At 40.7% G+C, this 21,191-nt stretch overlaps 1 protein-coding gene across 2 annotated transcripts; it reads right to left on the reverse strand.

The window, feature by feature from the left end:
- Window positions 1-16,508: 16,508 nt before the first annotated feature.
- RB195_013037 (uncharacterized protein) lies at window positions 16,509-19,481 on the reverse strand (the record flags this gene model as incomplete). 2 transcript variants are annotated; one of them, XM_064202681.1, is made up of 1 exon in its annotated part: window positions 16,509-19,481. In XM_064202681.1, the coding sequence occupies one exon, from the start codon at window positions 19,479-19,481 to the stop codon at window positions 16,509-16,511; it is 2,973 nt and encodes a 990-aa protein (XP_064058562.1). The 2 variants fall into 2 exon arrangements, with proteins under 2 accessions (XP_064058562.1, XP_064058563.1); XM_064202682.1 differs by having other exon boundaries at window positions 16,509-19,409.
- Between the last annotated feature and the right edge of the window lie 1,710 nt (window positions 19,482-21,191).

Below are 21,191 nucleotides of genomic sequence, written 5' to 3' on the forward strand. Positions count from 1 at the left end.
CCAGCAGCCCATGACATTAGAGGTATGCACCTTCCTCAATAATCACTCAACGCGAGTTTTCGGGCAACACGTCTCTGTTCCAAAAAGACTGCGGTTGAAGCTTGGAGAAGTCGCCAAGTATCTTTACAAACTCGTCTATGGTCTTGAGCTTCTTTCCATCCAAAAAGTACAGTGGCTGAGAGACAGTATTTTTAAGAAGCAAAGTGCGGGCTTTGAAAAAGGATGCGGATTACAGCAGACCATTGCTATCTAACTCGGCATGTTAAGTTTGCCGTGTGTGGTCGGGAGTTGTTCTGGCAGAAAGATGTTTTTGTCCTCTATCCACGCCTGCGATCGATGTGGGCTTTCAACCTTTGCAGTTGGAGGACATAGGATTGGCATCAGCTCCTCAGTCGCTCCTTGAGCAGGAGATCCAAGTACTCCATTCCGTTCCTACAGTACCGACATCAAAGAAGGGCCTTTTCGTTTCGTTTTCAGAAGAAAAACTTTGAGAAGGGGCCAGCTCGGTCTTTTTCCTAACCGTCCACTTTTCTTTCCTTACATGGTTCTCCTAATTGACCCACTTGTCCCCTTTAGTGATTGTATTGGACTTTCTGATCCTGTGCCCACAAAACATTCCTTTCCTATGAAAATCCTCAGAAAGTATTTTAATTTCGCCCATATTTGTGAATCACACGTCTAAATATCGCTGTCCCTTCTCATTTTGCCTTCTCAAGTCAAAACATATCCTACTCATACAGAATTCCTTCTCTCTCCCTCTCATATAAATATGTGTCATCACAAAGGAAAGGAGCTTCTCGCCCATCACCTATAGTCGGACCATAGCCCAATAAACGACTACATCTATACGTCTTTCGTCCAGTCCAATATATGGCGACCACGGCCAATTCGGACTCCCATTAACGTCAACTACGGTGAACGGTTGACCTCCACGATCGATTCATCATATCCCTATCATGTACAACGACGGCAAGTATCAACTGCAAGCACAACAGAGCTCCTAAGTCTGGCACTGCAAGAAGTCAAAGCATCCTCCAATAGCCCCAGTTCTACTCTACTCCCCACAACGTCATCGCATCATTTCCCTTACCACTCCACCATCATTGAAGCTGTAAGATGTCCGAAATACTCCGCCAGCAAACCGGTATCGCAAAAAGACAACTGCGAAAAGCACTTGAAGAGGCACAGACTGAGCACGCCGAAAAAGCTCAAGAAAAAAAAAAGCTGAGTAGAAGACGGAAGTCGCCATATTTTGTGATGTACTGTTGCAGAATATCTTCCTCTTCTAGATTGGTTAGTAGTAGACCCTGCCACTGTTTCCATAGACGGTCGAGACGCGAACATACGTCGATACAGAACGTCGCACGTATGTTCTTCTATGCTGCTAGTATATCGTCATCTTGATGTTGGATTTGAGCTTTTTCGGCGTGCTCGACCGTCTATGCTTTTTTTTTTTTTTTTCGATACCGGTTTGCTGGCAGGAGTCTTTCGGACATCTTACAGCTTCAATCGGGGGGGGTGGAAGGGAAATGATGCGACGACGTTGTGGGGAGTAGATAGAAGAGGATATTCAGATGCTAACAGTACATCACAAAATATGGCAGACTTCCGAGCTCTGTTGTACTTGCAACTGATAGCCGTCTTTCATACACTGGAAATGATGACTCGATCGTGGAGGTCAACCGGTAGTTGACGTTAATGGGAGTCCGAATTGGCCGTGGTCGCCATATATTGGACTGGACGAAAGACGTATAGATGTAGTCGTTTATTCGGCTATGGTCCGACTAGGTGATGGGCGATAAGTTCCTATCCTTTGTGATGACACATATTTATATGAGAGGGAGAGAGAAGGAATTCTGTATGAGTAGGATATGTTTTGACTTGAGAAGGCAAAATGAGAAGGGACAGCGATATTTAGACGTGTGATTCACAAGTATGGGCAAAATTAAAATACTTTCTGAGGATTTTCATAGGAAAGGAATGTTTTGTGGGCACAGGATCAGAAAGTCCAATACAGTGATGAGCGTCTCCGCCCTTACACTCCACAACCCAAAATGCCGACAGCCCGTAGGGTACTCGTCGAATGTGAAAATAGTGGAACGAAATCGTAGTCTCTAATATCCCGATGGTTCCTCCTCCACAACGCCCGTCAACGTAGCTTGTTGACGTCCACACTCAGTTACCTGATTGTGGACATCAACAAGTTACGTTGACGGGCGTAGCGCCTAATGGTCTTTCGACGAATGTCTACATAAAAATTCTTTGGATGTGCGATTATGTTTCCAGTATAAAAGTTCCAAACAAAAGTTTGCATGCTTTTTTATCATGCGTCTGCAATATCGCATGTCATAGCGACATTCTAGAAAAATAAAATAAAACCAGAAACGAATGAATCTTGACATTTTGAGTTTTCTTTTCCCAGGACTGTCAGATTTCTTTCGGATCGTGAAGCAAATATATCAAAATCACTTCAAGTTATCAGTGACTAGTTAAAGGCGTTATTATCTAATTTATAATTTAAAGATTCAATTGTATGAGAATTTCCTATCACTCAAATTTTAATTATTAACTGACCGTCTCTTAAAGAAATTCTTGATTAGGAATGAATGAATGAATGTAGGTGGAAGAAACAAAGAGAAAATTCCTAATTACCAATGCTAATGCTAATAGCTAATAATGCTAAATGCTGACTAATTTTCTAATCAGGAATTCAAGAAAAATAAACAGAAAGAAACATTTGTTTTCTTTTTTACCTAAATGAGTTCACTTTCTCTCTATCTTCTGAGGATCCACATACCTTTATCATGAACACTTGAAGAAAAAAGGAGAGTAAACATAGAAGAATTGTTTCCGCACCCACAATTTTCTGTGTAACATCATTGAAGGATGGTTCGACACATTCGCCCATAACTAAATTACAATACAATTTTTAACGCAACGGCTTAATGATCAAATGATCAAATGATAAATGAAAAAAAATACTGAAAACATGCTGAAAATACGACAACGACCCATAAAAACGTCGTAAGTATTTATGTGAATGAGATAACACGTAATTGCGTAGGTAACACTATTTATGCACTAGCATACGAAGACAAGAAAAAAGACGTTAAACTCCGAAAAATTACAAGAAAAAAGGAGCATTCACTACTGCTACTGCTGCTGAGGGCAGTCCGATTCGTAGATCGTATGCGATAGCTCTCAGATCCTACGTATTAGGTTCTCCCATAACTTTCTTTCCACCGTCGTCAATATTTTAATTCACAGCAATCTGAGTCTTGAACCAAAAGAATCAACAATTTATCACATCGATGGACGAACTCCATTGACTATTCTGCGGACTGTAGTGTCATTTGGATATCATATGTTCTGTACATAACAAAATTTGAATCCAAATTAAATTCGGAGATTTGAAAAATCTGTAAAGAAGGCAAGAAACGTAGGGGACAACCCAATATGTCCCACGAAGATCAAAACCTATACGGTCGTCCACTCACTTTATCGAAGTATGGTAATATCGAAACGAAAGCGAAAATCCCTGGATTGAAAGATTAAAAATAGTGGGTGCACGTAATATTCATGCATGTACACAGTTATGTGACATATGAATTGGCTTTCGTACATAGTTGGATGAATATCCGATTGCTAATGAGGCAAATGAAAAACCAACAAAAAAGCGAAAGAAAGGAGAAATTAATTGAAGCAGAAGATGCTAACAAGGCGATCTAAGAAGTGGAGAGCAATTGAAAATTAAGAGGTGTCGAAAACGTCACGCCTGGGAAGAACAGCTTTGAGTGAAATGATGTAATTATAGCGCTCTGGCAAATATTGAGCTAAAGAAAAAAACTTCTGAAAAAGATTTTCTTTTTTCTTCTCTACGATTCTCAAATTAGAATGAAAAGAATCAGCTCCTTTCGACTATCATCTGCTGCGGGCCATAAAGCATTTTACCTCTTCAAAATGAAATTCAACGATTAGTCGAAACACGGAACCTACATCATCCACTTCTTCTACTTGTAGCCGCCACACTTTCCATGCACGGCTGGGAATTGAAAAACTGTAGGATCGTGGACACATGTTATAGATAATTACGGAAATTATATTATTGATTAGTTAGTAGTAATAGATAAAGAAACAAAGTGGACAAAAAATAACCCCACAATTTTTTTCCCTGTTTGATAAGGAAGAAAAATGGTGGTGGAAAAAGGAGAAATAAGATTTTACGTGGAAATTCTCTCGAAAAGACCAAAATGTTCTCAAAAAGGAAATCGTTACGATTAATAATGAATTATGTGAGATAATTACAGTATGGTTATGCAACGTAGTCCTAATCAATTCCTTTATATACGAATACTATATGGGGAAATCACCAAAAGTACACAGAAGTGACAGTGGGAAAAAAATCGCACAGAACATAATTGCGTGGTATAAAAAAAACACCGTAGCCTGTTATATTACTTAGCCAACAGAATTGCTATAATGTGAATAAATTTCTACTACGTTAAATTAATAATAAAAATTGTTTACAATAGATGATCAAGCACCACTGAAAAAGATACCATTTCCTGGTTTTGAAAAGGAACAACTATGCTATGTAATTGCTATATAATTGCATAACTTGGGAACGGATCTCTCGATGAGGATTTTTTACCTCACTTCTCGCTGGGAATAGGTTATTTCGGCTCCTTTTCTCCTATTCTCAAAGAAATAAGGGAGTGAAATCCTCCCTCGATTTTAATATCGCACAAAATTAGATATTCTGACGATTTTAAGAAGTATACGTAAATAAGTTCCTATTACGTCGGCAAAGATAATACATTATGATGTATCTACTTTTTTTCAAACTTTGCTCATAAATATTTAACTTTGAAACTAAGATTTCAATTAACAAAAAGGAGAGCAGTAAGTAGGCCAAGTTTGTGGCGTTGAGATCAACTTATAATCAACCACCATCGATCAACACATAGAAAAACTTCTAATAGCGCGTAAAATGTTCCGTGTGAACTTTCATATGGATTAGATTTCAAAAAATCCTTATTTTCACATATTTACGTAAATACATCCATGAAAATTTTTTCTACTCTCACTTCTCTTGCGGAAAGTCCTACTTTTGACAATTTGACACTCTTCTTTGGTTCGTGCACCAGACAGACTCGAAGCCAAATATGATCAGCGAGGCGACCGCGACGCTACTGCCGCAGCGGACACCTCTGCTCCGCATCGCGTACGTCATTTCTTCTCTATAGTTTGCACCGATCGATAGCTTATCGGAGTCAACCGGTTCTCATGCTCGATGTCGATTATAGCCTCGAAATGTGTTCGATTTATTTGTTTCATTATTTATGAATTTATTTCTACGAAAAGTTGATGGCAACGCCGCCAACTTGGTTTTACTAATCTCCTTTTTGTTAATTCAAATCCTCGTTTCAAAGAAAAAAGTGAATACATCACAATTTATTATCGTTGCCGACATATTAGGAACTTATTCACGTATATTTCTTAAAATCGTCAGGATATACACTTTTCTGCAGGGTCTGCATTTTATTTGTCATGTGATGAGCCTAATAATATTTTTTAAATGTTCACCTAACCTAGCAAAAATTTATAAATACCAATGAATTTGATATTTAATTAATTGCTTCCCTTTTCTCATGCGAGAAAAAAGTGTAATTTCTTGAAATTACTGCGTTGCAAGTTTAGAATTGTAGTTTTTTCGAGTTTTATCGTTTTTAACAAAAAGAAACCAAAAGATAGTTTATGAATGTTGGATGTTAATTTGTTGCTCTAATATTTATTTTCATTTCACCATTTTTAGAGTTTTTGATTGAAATTTAATTGAAATTATTTAATTAGTCTAAATTTAATTGTAATATGAAGCATATCGTGCAAAGGGTACCGTGAAATGTAAACAATGAAATAGTTTGATTAAATTTCTTGATATCAGCAATTTAAATAAGGAAGCTATTTGCAAATATTATTAAATCCTTTGAGAAAAAAATGATGTGAATACCGCATGAATAATAAAAAGAAACAACAATTAGGTAAAGGAAAGGAAAGAGAAAAGATTGACCGTATCACGAAATCGTACCGTAAAAACCTCAGCTCGATCCACGTGCATTTTTGTCGGGTTATCCCGTAATTTTCAATGATTTTTTTAGCACGTTTATTTTACTGAGCTTTTTTTCGTGTTCTGGCCAAATTATGTGTATGGTTTCAAAGCCATTTTTCTGTTTTACAAAACTCCAGTCATTGTTTTTTTTAGAGTCAGGTGATTTGTTTTTAATTTTAGAGCAAAAAAAAACGGAATACCAAAACGACAAAATAGTGGCGTTTTTTGGCACCTATACCGTTCATCGGTTTGGGTAGAGCTCAAAAAATTACCGATTTGGTTTGAGTTACTTGTTTTGTGTATGGAAAAAGCTTGGCTTGGCTTCCAGCTTCGAAAGATCCTCATCAACTTTGAACGTCCGACCACTGTATGCAGTGACACTTAGGTCAAATGTTCCATACTTGATCTTGCTGAAACAAGCACTAGCAATATTCCAGGGCAGATCAAATTCCCTAATTTGCTACCCAGATTGTTTCTCTCCAAAAGTTCCCCCTGTAATTTTTCGAAATCGTTTGAAAACAAATAGTTGTAAGCCTTGGAAACGCTGTCCTTTTTTGTCGACTTAGCATTCCTTCTCTAAAATTAAAATTAAGCTCAGCACTAAAATTGAAACAGAATTAAATGACATGAAACACGTTAACTGAATTTTTGTGGAACAGAAAAAGGGGCCTTTGAATTATACGTATGGCTTGACCAAAATACTTTTAAAAAAAAGTGTGGTGAAATACAGAACATCACGAAAAACTATTTAGCACCTTAATATTTCTGCATGTTTTGCTTCAGAACATCTTCCCAAAGTTTTGGAACAGTCATTTTTCTTCCTTTTTTTTGGCGCACTCAATTTTTAAACGTTCACCATGTTTGTTGAAGGCATCACCCGACGAATCTGAGGTGGTACGGATTTCAGGTGGAGTATATGTATACGGGATTGTAGATTGTGGAGAGGGGAACGGGGCGAGGGGTGATTCCGTCCATTTCTCCCTGTATCAGTGGAAACGGACAACCCCGGAACGACAAAACGCAAACGTTGCGCATTCCAACACAAGACGTCATAAGAAACAGCATTCCGAGGTCGTTCGTTTCCGCTGATACAGGGAGAAACGGACGGAATCACCCCTCTCATTAATCTACGATCCCGTATACGAATACTCCACCTGAAATCCGTACCACCTCAGATTCGTGGGATGATGCCTTTAAGTTGCAAGCTTGGAATAGTTTCACTTAATACTTGATAGCAACTAGATTAGAAAGGGGAGAAGGAGGAGCAGTCATTCTCATAAGAAGCTGATGTAGGTGACAGCGTTCTTGGTGGTTTTAGATCTGCCTTAACATCATCACAAAATTTTATGTGATTTTTATGCTGTGAAGGGCATAATGGTGAAAAGTGCGCTCTTCCTTTTCTCAGGTGATCTATTTGTTTTCTTTCAAACCGTCTAAGGTTTCCGGTTCATTATCCTATTCCGTTACCAAGTTTTGTGATCTCACCACGTCTAGCCTCATACTGGAAGATTACGATAAATGGACTGCATCAACCTTACCAAACATTCAAAATAACTTATTTTATCTTGTGTTTAAGCGAAAATATTTTTAAAAAATCATAGATCATGATTATAGAAGGTAAATGGGATGCCCACTGTGTATTTGGGTCAAGGAGCGTTTAGACGGGCTCGTGAAATATAAGCTTTTCACCATACTAGGAACAAAACGTAGAATACCTTATGAAAACTCAGAAATAGAAGTAAAAATTACGGTACTATTCTTCCAATCCGAGATCTTAGCACGCAGAATACTAGAGGCATTTTGGATAATTTCGGAAAGGCCAAAAATAAGCAGAAAGGATGAGTGCATTGCGACCACAAACGAATTAGGCCCATACCAAGATTTGTGCGGGTTTTGATCTACGGGGGCGGGATGTGGGTCCCTATAAAAAGAACCCCTGTGAGTCGTAGTTGTGGTACGTGGTGGACTGTTACGTTACCAAATTCAGCAAATGAGGTAAGCATCAGCCGATGTGTTGTCCTTAGAGCTTGCTCATCGTTGCTTGCTCATCGTTTGAGTGTTTCTATTGGGTGACGAGGTGCTTGAGAGGATAAATCACTGATGGATTTGATTTTTCCAGGCTTTGACGAAGGCAATAACTCCGAAACGTTGGATGTGGCTAATGATAGTACAGCCTTATAATCCTATCTTATAATCTTACAGTCTACGGCCCAAGTAAATCTATTTTTTTTAAGAAATCGTAGATCGTTCAGCAAAGAGACTAGTTATCATAAAATTATGGATAGCGGGCGCTTATAACTTTTCTACAGTACTCTGATTGAAGTAATATTATGACAAACTAAGTATTGTTGCAAATCCCACTCATACTATTGTGAACAACGACTAGGCCAATTAACAATTAGCGAATAGCGTAGAAACAAATTTTTATAAAAATCTCTTAGGGTCCTAGCAAAAGAAAGCCAGCTAAAACAAGAATACCTAGCTAAGCGCCCTAAAGGTAAAAGAAATTGCGACTAATTTGAAGGATTTCATCCTAGAATCTACAGTACACGGCATGTGAATACCCTAATTTTGAACCAATACTTTGATACTCAAAAGCAACCCAGTTCCGCAGTTGCACGATAGTCGAGACGCCCGACAAGATGGAGGGAAACTCATCCGGTTTTAATTTTTCCCCTAGTAAGAGTACTTGAGTGTAAATATCATCGTTTGGGTAACGTTGATTTCTGTTGGGTGATGAGGTGCTTGAGAGGATAAATCACTGATGGATTTGATTTTTCCAGGCTTTGACGAATGTATTAACTTCAAAACCTTGGCTGTGGCGAATGAAAGTACAGTCTTATAATCTTATCTTATAATCTTACAGTCTACAGCTCAAGTAAATCTACTTTTTTTTTAGAAATCGAATAGAATTTTAGAATTTGCGATGAATATGAAGGTTTTCATCCTAGAATCTGAGGTGACTGTTGTATTGATTTCTAATTATATGTATACGAGGATGTTACTGATTAATTTTATTAATTTTGGCTAATGTTTCGGTAAAATCGATTTCTTCAGAGCCTGAAATGGGCGATTCAATTCACAATCTAAGGAACGAAATCGATTGTGGAGAAATTTGGTCGGCAAGACTGTGAATTGAATCGATCGCACATCTCAGGCTCTGAAAAAGGCGATTAGCCGGAACATTAGCCAAGAAAATAAATAAATAAATAAAAATTAATTGCTAATAACCCCGTGTACAACAAATCAAAAATCAAAACGACATTTTACTAGGTGCCGCAGTTCATTGAAAGTCAAAAATTTCGGTTGAGGTGGACTGTTTAACCCTTATCTGGATCTTGCCTTGATCCGATTATCAAATTTCAAGGAAGGATCAATATTTGTACCTCAGAGGTCATCTCAGTGTTTTCTACGTAAGGATATTTTCAAATGGACTCAACTTGTTCAGTAAATGGATAAAAATTATTATTTTTTCCTTCTGAACAGTGAATGCCAAATGAATGCAATCGCTAAGAAGTTCACGTATGTAACGTAAGAGAAGCACAGTCGGCGCGCACATATTTACCGTAAGAGCGACGCAACTAATTTAACATATAGAGCTATAACATGAACTTTTAGCTGTATATGTGTGTTGTTTGGCATAGATTATAGGCGTTCATGAGGCGCCTCTCATCTCTATTAGAAATATTTATCAATAGCATCATTAATGCTATTAAGAAAGCTCTTTTTATGTACTATTGGGACAAAGAAAGTGGTTCTTGATTAACTTTTGTGTTCTCCCCTAAAATACTCTTTTTGAATTAGAAAAATTCTGCAGAATTCCATTTCATAGAGCTTCGTAAAGTCAATAATTAACGATGTCTCACGAAAATTATTTCACAAAATGATAATTTTGTGCGTTCGCTTTGTAAAGAACCCTTAGGTTTTCTTTGCTTGAAAAAAAAAATTGTTGATGGTGAATTGAGTGGTTTTATGTTGGCGGACACGGTAGCTATTTTTGAAAGATTTCAGAAATCTAATCTGGGATCTAAGGACGTGCGATCAATGAAAAAAAAAGAACAAGGACCTTCATTAGAAACATTGGAAGATTTTTATTCACTTCTAATCGACAACAATAAACGACGATCTGTGGGTTTTTATCGTTTGTTACAGGGGAGAAATATTCATTTCCTCAACTTCTACGAAACGTTTATCGTTTGCACGTTTATCGCATGCACGTTCATGTGAGGAGAATTCAATTATATAACTGAATAAATTACTTTAACTAGTGAATTAGTGGAAAAAAAAGCTGGAACGAAAAATAAAGGTAGTAGATTTGTTATATTCGCATCTATTTTAAATTTTTCAATCTGTTATAGTTCCCCTTCTTTCTCGGTAAAAAAAAATCACATCCTCAACAACTTAATTCGGCCTTAAACTTCCTATTTCCGGATTTAGAAGTCATTTAGCGACGACGAAATCAAAAGATAAATTCCTAATGATTTAAAAATCCAAAAAAATTTGAAGCTACTTTTATATTTACGGTTGAGATCCTTACAATCTTATATTAAACTACGCAACATGTACTGGATCCACACCACAATCATATTTATAAGATAATGTTCAAAATAGTTGCCTTAATGACAATAACTCTAAGAAGATCTCTTGTTCGATTTTTTTCAATAATTTCTTTTTACACCTCGTATTCCGATCCTATGATGACACCACAAATAAACGAATAGATTTCCGTTTTGTTTTGAAGAGTTGGAGAAATAATTAATAAATCCAGAATCTAAGCAGTAAGAATCTACTATAGCAAGTATGAGAATAAATTTTGATGAGAGAGATGATGTAGAGTTATTTGAAATGTGGTCTTTGTTAATTATTTCGATGAGAGAACTCAGAATCATTGGTGTGTATCCAATTAGAGAAGAAATGCATACAAACACGAAGAAAAACACAGATAAATACTTCTTTTAAGGTGTAAATTTATTAGAAAAATAGTTTTCTATAGATCACTATGGGAGAAAGTGAACAAAACAATTATCATCTCGGAAAAACAGACTTAAAAAACATATTCCCGTTTGCTCATTGAATGTGACCATAGATCGGAGAGATGTTGATGAATTTCATGTAGAAGAAAGAAAAGAAAAAAGTGTAAACATTACGGAGACCGAGAACGTCGGTGAAAACCTCCATGTTTATTTTCGTTATGAATTAGTGTCTGTGTAAGGTAGGCTGCTTATTTTTCACTGTGTGAAAAAAACTGAACGTTTGAAAGCTATGACACGACTTTCTCCTACCACCTATTGAAAAAATTTCGCACAATTTTCAACATATATTATCTTATTATTATTTTTAACAACAAAAAGGCAAACATGATGCATAAAATGAAAGCTGAGGTTCTGGCAAGTACGGTGTTATACTCAGGTTTGTTCGATCACGCTATTTCGCCGGAGCGTGTTGAGCTTTTTCTTGGTCGATTCGTTGGGACGCCGAAAAAATCCTGCGTTGTACGTCACCATACCCTTTAAAATCCCCAATAATCCTTCACCGGCCGTGTCTGAGAGGGACTTGTCGGATCCTGGCGGCGACTTTCTGTGCCTCCGTTCGGATAGGAATCTTTTTATTCTTGCTCTAACTGATTCCACACTTCGTCTACAAGACCCAGTTGAATGTAGAAGTGGCGCATCCATACATTTTGGCTGGTTGGACCTGAGAAATCCCGCATCGATTGTTGAAGATTTTGCTTGGCCAGGCTAACATTTTTCTTGGTGGTAACCTTTGCAATTCTACGTGACCCGGTCTGCCTACTTCGTGTTTTTCTCAGCTTTCTTGAGAGTTTGGCGTAAAGACCACCGCTCCACTCCCTCAGACATAAAGGGCCTTACGGTGACGAATTTGCAAAGATGCGGATGTTTCTCATAAAAGTTAGACACGCGAATTTTTGTCATGTCATTTTTTTGGGGTCATTTCCCTTAGATTTTTCCCCTTTAGTGTAAACCACCGCTTGTTCCTGTCCTACACCCATTTTTTGAAGCAGAAACTGTTTAATTCCTTCACTGAGCCTACATAGGTCCATGGAGTTTACCTCTGAGTTCTCCCAGTTTCTGATCTCAGAGAAGTGTAACCATGGAAGCTGGAAAACAAGGATAAGCACTTATGTCTGTTATCTTATTCAGTTGAACAAATAAATTTTTTGCATAGAAGCTTTTTTTGTCTAGATTCTGAGAGCTAACCCTGCATAATCTTAAGCTTTTCACCACTAATCATTTAAATCTTTGAAAACTTTTCCAAGATAACACCGATTCATGTCTGTTTCCTCCAATGTACATTTGTGAAACTCACGGTGCTCTTTGCTCCTCGGAGGGCTACGATGGTCCGACTGATGCTAATGGGCGACACAAGATGGAACCGTACCCAAGGTCCTTAGAGAGCTGAGATGCTCAGCTGAGATGAGACGAAGCGAGAACGTTTTGTTTTTTGCATTCATTAAAATATTTCATGTTGATGCAGTAATCAACTTTTGTAAAAGGAAATTTGCTTGTTTGCACCTAGATGAAAGAATAGAGGAAATTTTGAATTGCAACAACGTCAAGCAATTGAAGAACGTGTGTTTGGTGCACGTGAAAAACACGTGAACATGACGTTGATGTAAGTGGTGGCGAGATTAACTCGGTCGGCTGCAGAAGCACCTAAGAGATTTATGTTTCTTGGAAACTGCTTTAAAAAAAAAGACACTTTGCACTCGCTTAAAATCCCTGAGATTATATTTTGTGATTTTGAACTATATTCTTGTGTAGTTCAAAATTACAATTACAGAAATAAATTTAAAAATTGTATATCTAAATTCTGGAACGGGTGTAGCGCGATCGATGAAGGGCTGCGGCCGCATGGTCGATGGTTCGGAACCCTAGTGCCAACTAGGTGTTTCATCCCTCCGGGGTTGAAAAATTTGGTATCAGACTTGTCCGGGAAGATAGAAACACTGACTTGATCATCGTCTATATGGTTTGGTACAATGCAGTCGGTTAGAAGTCCGCTGTGACCGAAGTGGTTGGTGGTTCGAAACCGCCCCGGTAGCAACCAGGCGCTTTATCTCACCGCGGGCCCGATAAATTGCTAGTAGAGTTGTCTGGGTGGACAAATCACTGATCTAAAGGTATCAACCCACGAATCTGAGGTGGTGCAGATTTCAGGTGGAGTATTCGTATACGGGATGGGAGACTACGGAGAGGGAGGTGATTCCGTCCATTTCTTCCTAACTGCCGTAAAAAACGGCCCGGAAGATGCGGCGCCGCACAAGACTGGCGCGCTCCAATCGAACCCCTTGTACAAAATGGTGCGCCAAAACGAATGAAACCGTATCTTCTGGGCCGTTTTTTACGACAATTAGGAAGAAATGGACGGAATCACCCCCCTCTCCGTAGTCTCCCATCCTGTATACGAATACTCCACCTGAAATCTGCACCACCTCAAATTCGTGGGGTGATGCCTTTAATTATCGGCTGGTCCCCGCAAGTCATTGTATAGGCCAATACACGTTCCAAACGTGAACTATTACGAATTGCGGCAAAACGCGTTGGCGGATCCCAAGTGGATTGATACGTCAGAGATCTTATCCTTCTTATCTTTTTTTGTTCTCTATAATTTATGAGCTCTATTCACTTACACTGCTTTGAACCTATTTTATAATCGAAAGAGTAATGAAACATTTTTACTTCGTTATAAAATTAGAGGTGCACATGCTCGTAAAGGTTTTATGCTCTCTTTGACATATGACGTTAAGTAACCTGTCCTATGACGTGTTTCATATACGTTCATGTAGCTCTGCACTATCGTTAGAAACAGTATGATATCTGTTCAATAACTAAATACCACTCTATTTCCGCTGGTGTAACGCAGCTGCTAAGAGGCTCTCCGGAAACTGCGGTTCAAAAGCCGTCTTAAAGGCATCACCTCACAAATCTGGAGTGGGATGGATTTTCATTGAAGTAACCTTATATCGGGTCGTAAATTATGAATACAGCGATGGTTCCGCTCATCTCTTCCTCTCTCATCTCTTCGAATGGAATGAAGACATCACCCTACGAATCCGACGTGGTATGGATTTCCGAGGCTATACAGGATTGCGTAGATTGCAAAACTGCTGCAATCTCGCTCATCTCTCCCTACATCACTGTACACAGGCGGCTTCGGAATGCGGTTCCTTACGACGTCCTCTATTTCAACGCGCACTCCTTGCGCCCTGCCCTCGCCCGAGATTCGAAAAATGAAATGAAGGCGGGGGCGGGGCGCAAAGGTGGCGCACCGCAGTAGAGGACGTCGTAAGGGACCGCATTCCGGAGCCGTATGTTTACAGTGATGCAGGGAAATATGAGCGGGACCACCCCTGTATTCATAACCTACGACCCGATATAGGTATACTCCAACGAAAATCCAAACCACGCCAGATTCGTGGGATGATGTCTTTAAGCCAACAACCCCTTTCATCTCTCTGGGGCCATAATTTGGTAAAATATTCGTTCGCGAGGACAAAAAAACTGACTTGATACATCGGCTGGTTAACATGACTTTCGCAATCCGTTTCTCTTCAATCGAGCGCTAAAGAATACTGAAGATAACTTCAAATACCAAAAAAATAAATTCTAAAAAATGATTCATCTTAAGTCTGGGACGGGGGTCGATAAGAGGTTCGCTGCGGCCGCACGGCCGATGGTTCGAAACCTTAGTGCCAACCAGGTATTTCATCCCTCTGGGGTCAAAAAACTGGTACCAGACTCGTCTAGGAGGATAAAACACTGACTCGATCATTGACTGACCTCCCCAAATCATTGTATAGCCCAGACACACATTTACAAACCTCAAACGATTCTGAATTGAAGTCGGACGCACTGAAGCGATTCAAGCGGATTGATCTAACTTTCTTCTTTTCTTTCAGAACAATTTTAGATTTATGTAACGTTCCAAAATCAAATCCGAGAACAGAACAGAGAATACTATTTATTCATTATGACAAATAAGTGTTTTATTTGCTATGTACAGCATAATAATAGAATAGCATACGATACAATTAACCGCAACTGACAAAGAACAATTATTTGATCTCATAGATTTATGCAAGTGCAAAAAATTGAGGAAAAAAACAAGTTCTGGTTGTACATTATTCTCTGCAAACAAATTGTTGACAAACAAAATTGTTGGCGATTTTCTGGACCATATAAACAACCATCACAGCATTTCACGAATATTCTAGGAATCTCCACACCCTTTGGATCAGCTCCATTTATTAGCCGTATGATAAGCGACCACAGATACAGCAATCTTCCTAGACTTCGTGGGTTTACAAGGAAATCTTAGAAATTCTTCACGGAAACTTCTGAAAGAAATACTAAGGAAGATAACATTGCAAAAAAAACTACAGGATTGAAATAAAAATATGATGAGAAAAATTAGAACTAGACTAAAAAATGCCAAATTTCAATTAATAAAAGAGAATCACTTGGATTATCTGAAAATAATGAACTGAGAAAAAGATTATCTTATGACTCAAATGTTTTGACAGAATTATTTGTAAAAGTAGCAAATTTTCCTGCTTTTTCTTTTACTATTTTTTTTCTTGTCACAAACGATCTATTAATAGATACGGATCCCCTAGTTAATGATCTGGGTGGAAAGGAAAGCGAAATTTGATCTATGAGAATCGCTGGATCACTCTATTAATTAGCTCTCTAATAGTGTGCCCGCGAGGTTTTTTTTAGATGGAACCTTTACTTGCCTGACGTTTCGGCTTTTTCGCCGTTTTCAGAGCTCTAAATAGAATTTGATTGGAACGATTCTACGTTTATCCCGTCACAATACCAAGTACCACACTAACCTGGGTCAATGTCTCAATAATCGTTCAAGGAAGTGAAAACTTAAGCCAGATATATTGAAAATAGTTTCACGTATTGTCCCACCGAATGTGCGGCGGGTGGTAGCACGCACTTAGAACTCAGTGTAGCAACGAATGAGTATTGCTGTATTTAGATCACCAGCGACGATACAGATGATTTGATCTACACCCACACAATATCAGACACCTATAGGTTATAGAGCGGTAAAACTGGCAAGAACTCATTCGTTATTGATAAATATTAATTCCGTTTATTCGTTGAAGGACTTCTTTTAAGAATATAAAACGCCTCCAACATCTTCTTTGCCGACAATTGTGTTTCTTGAGCCAGTATAACGCGTTTCACATCATAGTCATTTCCACTGTGGCCCTCATGTTCATGACTTCCAAGTGTTTTTTTCATCCGACTGTTACGCCGTTGTCCTGCCACATGTTCACTAATCCTCACTCAAAGGTTCCTACAGGCCTCCCCAATGTAGGCTGCATTGCGCTTCAAGCGCTCAATCTCATATCTTCTTCTTCTTCCTAGCGTTTGTCCCGCGTTGTTGCAGGGTCCGCTTTTCTGCTTCTTGTCTTCCATTTGGTTCTATCCATTGCATCAGCCGTACACAAACGTGCATCTATCATATCCAGCTTCACACGGTCTAACCAGCGAATCTTTGGCCTCCCGCGCGGCCTCACTCCTGAAACGTCGAGCTTCAGAGCGGTTTTGGCAACAGAATCTTCGTCCCGCCGCAATACGTGACCAAACCATCTCAGTCGCGCCTCCTTCATCTTCTCAGTTATCGGGACGACACCGAAGATGGAGCGCACAGTGTCGTTGGATACTTTCTCTTTTAGCGTCACACCTATCGTCCACCTCAACATCCGCATCTCCATAGCGTGCAGCACTCTTTCCAAGGCTTTCGTTGTCGGCCAGCACTCGCATCCGTAAAGGGCAACAGGACGCACTACCGTCCTGTAGATCTTCGACTTCAGTCGAACAGGGACTTTCTTGTCGCACAGTACCCCTGTTGCCATTTTCCATTTCATCCATGCAGCATTAACACGCGCTCGACCTTCTTGATCAATGTCGCCTGTGGAAGTCACTTTGGATCCAAGGTACTTGAAGCAGTTCACCTTGTTTAATTCGGTGCCATCAACACAAATTGAACCATCCTCTATCCTTGGTCCGCACTCCATGTACTCAGTTTTTGATGTGTTGAGGCGCAATCCATATTGCTGCAGCTGATCCTTCCAAGACTGCACTTGTTTCTGAAGATCATCTCGAGACTCCGACGCGAGCATGACATCGTCGGCAAAGAGTAGAGTCCACGGATGCTGCTTCTGGATTTCCTTCGTTATCGTGTCCATGCACAGTATGAACAGCAGAGGTGAGAGGGATGAACCCTGATGAACCCCTACTCGTACAGGGAATGGCCTGCTTGTTCCAACAGCACATCGTACAACGCTGGTAGGCTTCGCATAAAGCAGCTTCGTCCACCTCACATATTCTTCTGGTACTCTATGCGACCTCATGGACATCCATAACAGCTCATGTGGGACACGGTCGAAAGCTTTCTCGAGATCGAGAAAAGCAAGATGCACACTGCGGTTCTTCTCTCGATGTTTCTCCAGGAGGATTCGGACAGCATGGATAGCATCTATAGTGCTGCAGTCCTTCACAAAACCGCACTGGTTGAGTGAAACGCTAACAATTTTCCTCAGACGAGCTTCCAGGACACGCTCAAAAATCTTCATCGTATGGCAGAGCAGTCGTATAGGCCTGTACGAGGTGCAGTCAGCAATGTTTCCTTTCCCTTTCCAGACAGGCACGGTCACGGAAGTTTGCCAAACATCTGGAGTCCGTCCTTCTGCAACGATCTTGTTAAATAGAGTTGCGAGCCATATGGACCCTCGATCTCCTAGTAGCTTCCAGATATCAACAGGTATGTCATCAGGACCGGTTGCCTTGTTCGACTTCATTTTTGCGAGGGCAGCACTGACTTCGACGGCAGTAATTGGTAGAACAGGACCCTCGACGCTGGGAACGGTTGGGATGGGAGGATGACAGAACTCTTCGTTACACAAGTGATTGTAGTACTCTCGCCACCTCTCCAGGATCTGACCAGAGCGGCGCAGAACGGCTCCATCAGCTCCCTTAACGATCTTGGTGTGCTCCATATCCAACGTTGAGCGATGACGTGCTCTGACTAAACGATACACTGCCCGCTCGCCTTCTCTGGTATCAAGCATGTCGTACACAGCCTTGTAGCGGTCCGATTTCGCCTTGGAGACTGCCCTCTTAGCCTCCCTCTTCGCCGCTAGGTAAGCACCCCGATCTTCAGGCTGACGCGTCCTCCACCAGAGCTTATACTTGGACTTCTTCTCACGAATTGCCGCCTGAACTTCCTCGTTCCAAAACCACGTAGCCTTTTGTACCTTTGGCTTACCTAGAGTCGTCTTTCCCAGAGTGTTTTCCGCGGTCAAGCGTATAACGCTGGAAGTAGACAACCACATTTCCTCCACACTACGAGTAGGGTGGGGAAGTGTAGATGGAGCCACGGACGCGAAAAATACCTCCTTTCGATCCTTCAGATTCCACCATTTGATGCGCTGTGTTTCAGTCCTTGGATGTTTCTTCCTTGGACGGGAGATTTTCAAGTCCATAACGAGCAGATGGTGTTGGGCAGCGACATGATCTGTAGGGATGACTTTTGAATCCTGCAGAAGTCGGCGATCTTGTCGGCGTAACATCCAGAAATCTATTTGTGTTTCACGACCGCCGCTGGTGTACGTGATCAAATGCGATTTTCTTTTCCGATACTGCGTGTTAGCAATGATCAAGTCACTTGCAACAGCATACTCCAGGATTCGCAACCCGTCGTCGTTACGAGCTCCATAGCCGTATCCACCATGACAACTCTCGAATCCGTCTTTCCGGGAACCGACATGTCCGTTGAAGTCTCCTCCGATTAAAAGTACTTCTTCGCTTTCCAGGGATTGGACGTACTGCTCCAGATCTTCCCAAAAGCGCGCCTTCTCTTCTTCACTACAGCCCATCTGTGGCGCATAAGCAGAGACGACTCGCAATTCCACTTCTCCTGTATCTACTTTTACAGCCATCAAGCGATCCGATAGTCGATCCACCGCTGTGACGCTATTTCTAAACGACTCGTTCAATATGATACCAACGCCGTTGCGATTTGATGTGCCGTGGTAGATCAGCTTGTAGCCATCGCCTAATTCCCTTGCCTTGGAGCCTTTCCAGCGAGTCTCCTGTACACAACATATGTCAACACGGCGTTTTCTGAGACTGTCTGCCAGTTCACGACTTCTTCCAGTGAGCGTCCCAACGTTAAGTGTTGCCAAGCGCACTGGATGTTGCTGGCGATGGCGGACTAACTTCTTTGGCCGGCTTCGTCCTCTAGCCGGTAGCCCTCGCATATTTGCCACATTGCCCGGGCGAGGACAATGCGCGTCGCTTCTGGGGTACGCCCTAGCTTCTGAAGAACACATAGTAGACATTAGCAGTATGACGCGACGGGGGTGTTGTCCTCGGTCGGCTTGTCGCACTAGCAAGCTAGCAGCCTGGCACCGGAATCGTCGTACTACCTCCTCACTTAGCTAGCCTGTAGCCTTGGCCCAAGGACCGGGCTACTAGCCGGACACCTTTGTGGCATGGTTGAACCTGCCGAGACGAAGTCTCGCCACCATAGCTGCCCGACGGCCAGGGCCACCGCTGCGCCGCTTTGAGGCGTGAGGTAGGATTTGCAGCAGAAGCGCTCAATCTCATATATTGCTCCTTTTTGTGCGCAGTCGCCTGTTTTTCTGTAAGGGCAAATAACACATCTTTCCCAGATGCATAGAAATGTGTGCCTAACAAGCTGGCTTTTGATGTTTGCGTTAGGGATGTCAGTCAGGATCATGTCATCTTGTAGTTGTATTTGAACAAAATGCTGCGCTGAGCAAACGCCACTAACATTATCAGAAACAAATGGAAGTAGTGTAGCGGTTAGAGGCTCCGCTTCCTGCACGATCGATCGGAGGTTCGAATTCGCCCTAGTGCCCACCAAGCCCCTCATCCCTCCGGGGTGGATAAATTGGTACCAGACTTGTCTGGGAGGAAAAAAACTCTGACTTGACACAGGGGCTGACCCAGCAAGTCATTGTATAGGTCGGTTACATGTTCGTGAACCTCAAACGATTCCGAATTGAAGTGAACGTGGAGGCGCATCCCGAGCGGGTTGATTAACGCCAGACACTTTATCCTTTATCCTTTATGGAACACAGAACAGCTCAGTTTGTCAAGTTTGAGGCAGCTTACAAATCGTTCATCAAGACCAGCAGATTCACCTCTAGTCAAACAAACTCGCTTGCACTGCGCAAGGAATTCTTTCTCTTTTAGCGGCGATAGATTGTTTTGTCTTGTTAGTGAAGATTTGTTATTTTACGATCAGGAGTCTGTGACACGATTGCGGATTCCCCGCCCTTATCGCTTACTGAAAGGCGCATGTTCCTTCTTATCGTCATTTCGCGGATTTCTGTGAAACCCTGCCATTACTCGCGTGTAAGGTTGTTGAGGGTGAATCGCCCATTATGGTTATAAGCGGACAGCACCCAAGAAGGCAGAATTCTAGATTTCGTGTCGGCTCCGCCACCTGGTTTGGGTTCTCTTCAAAAGTTGCGCGGAAATGGCGCTAAGGGCAACGCTCTTCTGCTCGTAGGTGCAGCTTGCTGACGATTACTTTCATTTCTTGCTCTGATTAGAAAACGAAAAGCAAAAAAGACTAGAAAACATAGACAGAAATTTGCCGATGTATCAAGACAGGAGCAAGTTTGAAATTCTATTAATTAGCTTTTCGTGAGTGAACGAGTCACAATTGAATTCTTTAAACAAATAAACATTTCAGAAATAGTTTCCAATGTTGAAATAGTTAAAGGTAATAACGAGCACTGTGAAACTCACTTGTTTAGAAATAAATAAGGAGTAAACTCAGCGTTGTAATATAGTAATGATAATGTTTCATAAAGTATGATAGACGGAATTGTGTCCAATGGTAGATAATGCCGAAATTCCCAGTATAGAAAATAAAACATACCTATAGTGGACATAAGCACAACCTATAAATTAATTTATTAATTGATGAATCCAATTAAATAAATTAAATAAATATTGACTCGGTGATCACACAACGCAAACCCGTCGAAGCGGATCGAACTAAAACA

This window comes from Necator americanus, chromosome V, assembly GCF_031761385.1.
Source record: "Necator americanus strain Aroian chromosome V, whole genome shotgun sequence".
Lineage (NCBI taxonomy): Eukaryota > Metazoa > Nematoda > Chromadorea > Rhabditida > Ancylostomatidae > Necator > Necator americanus.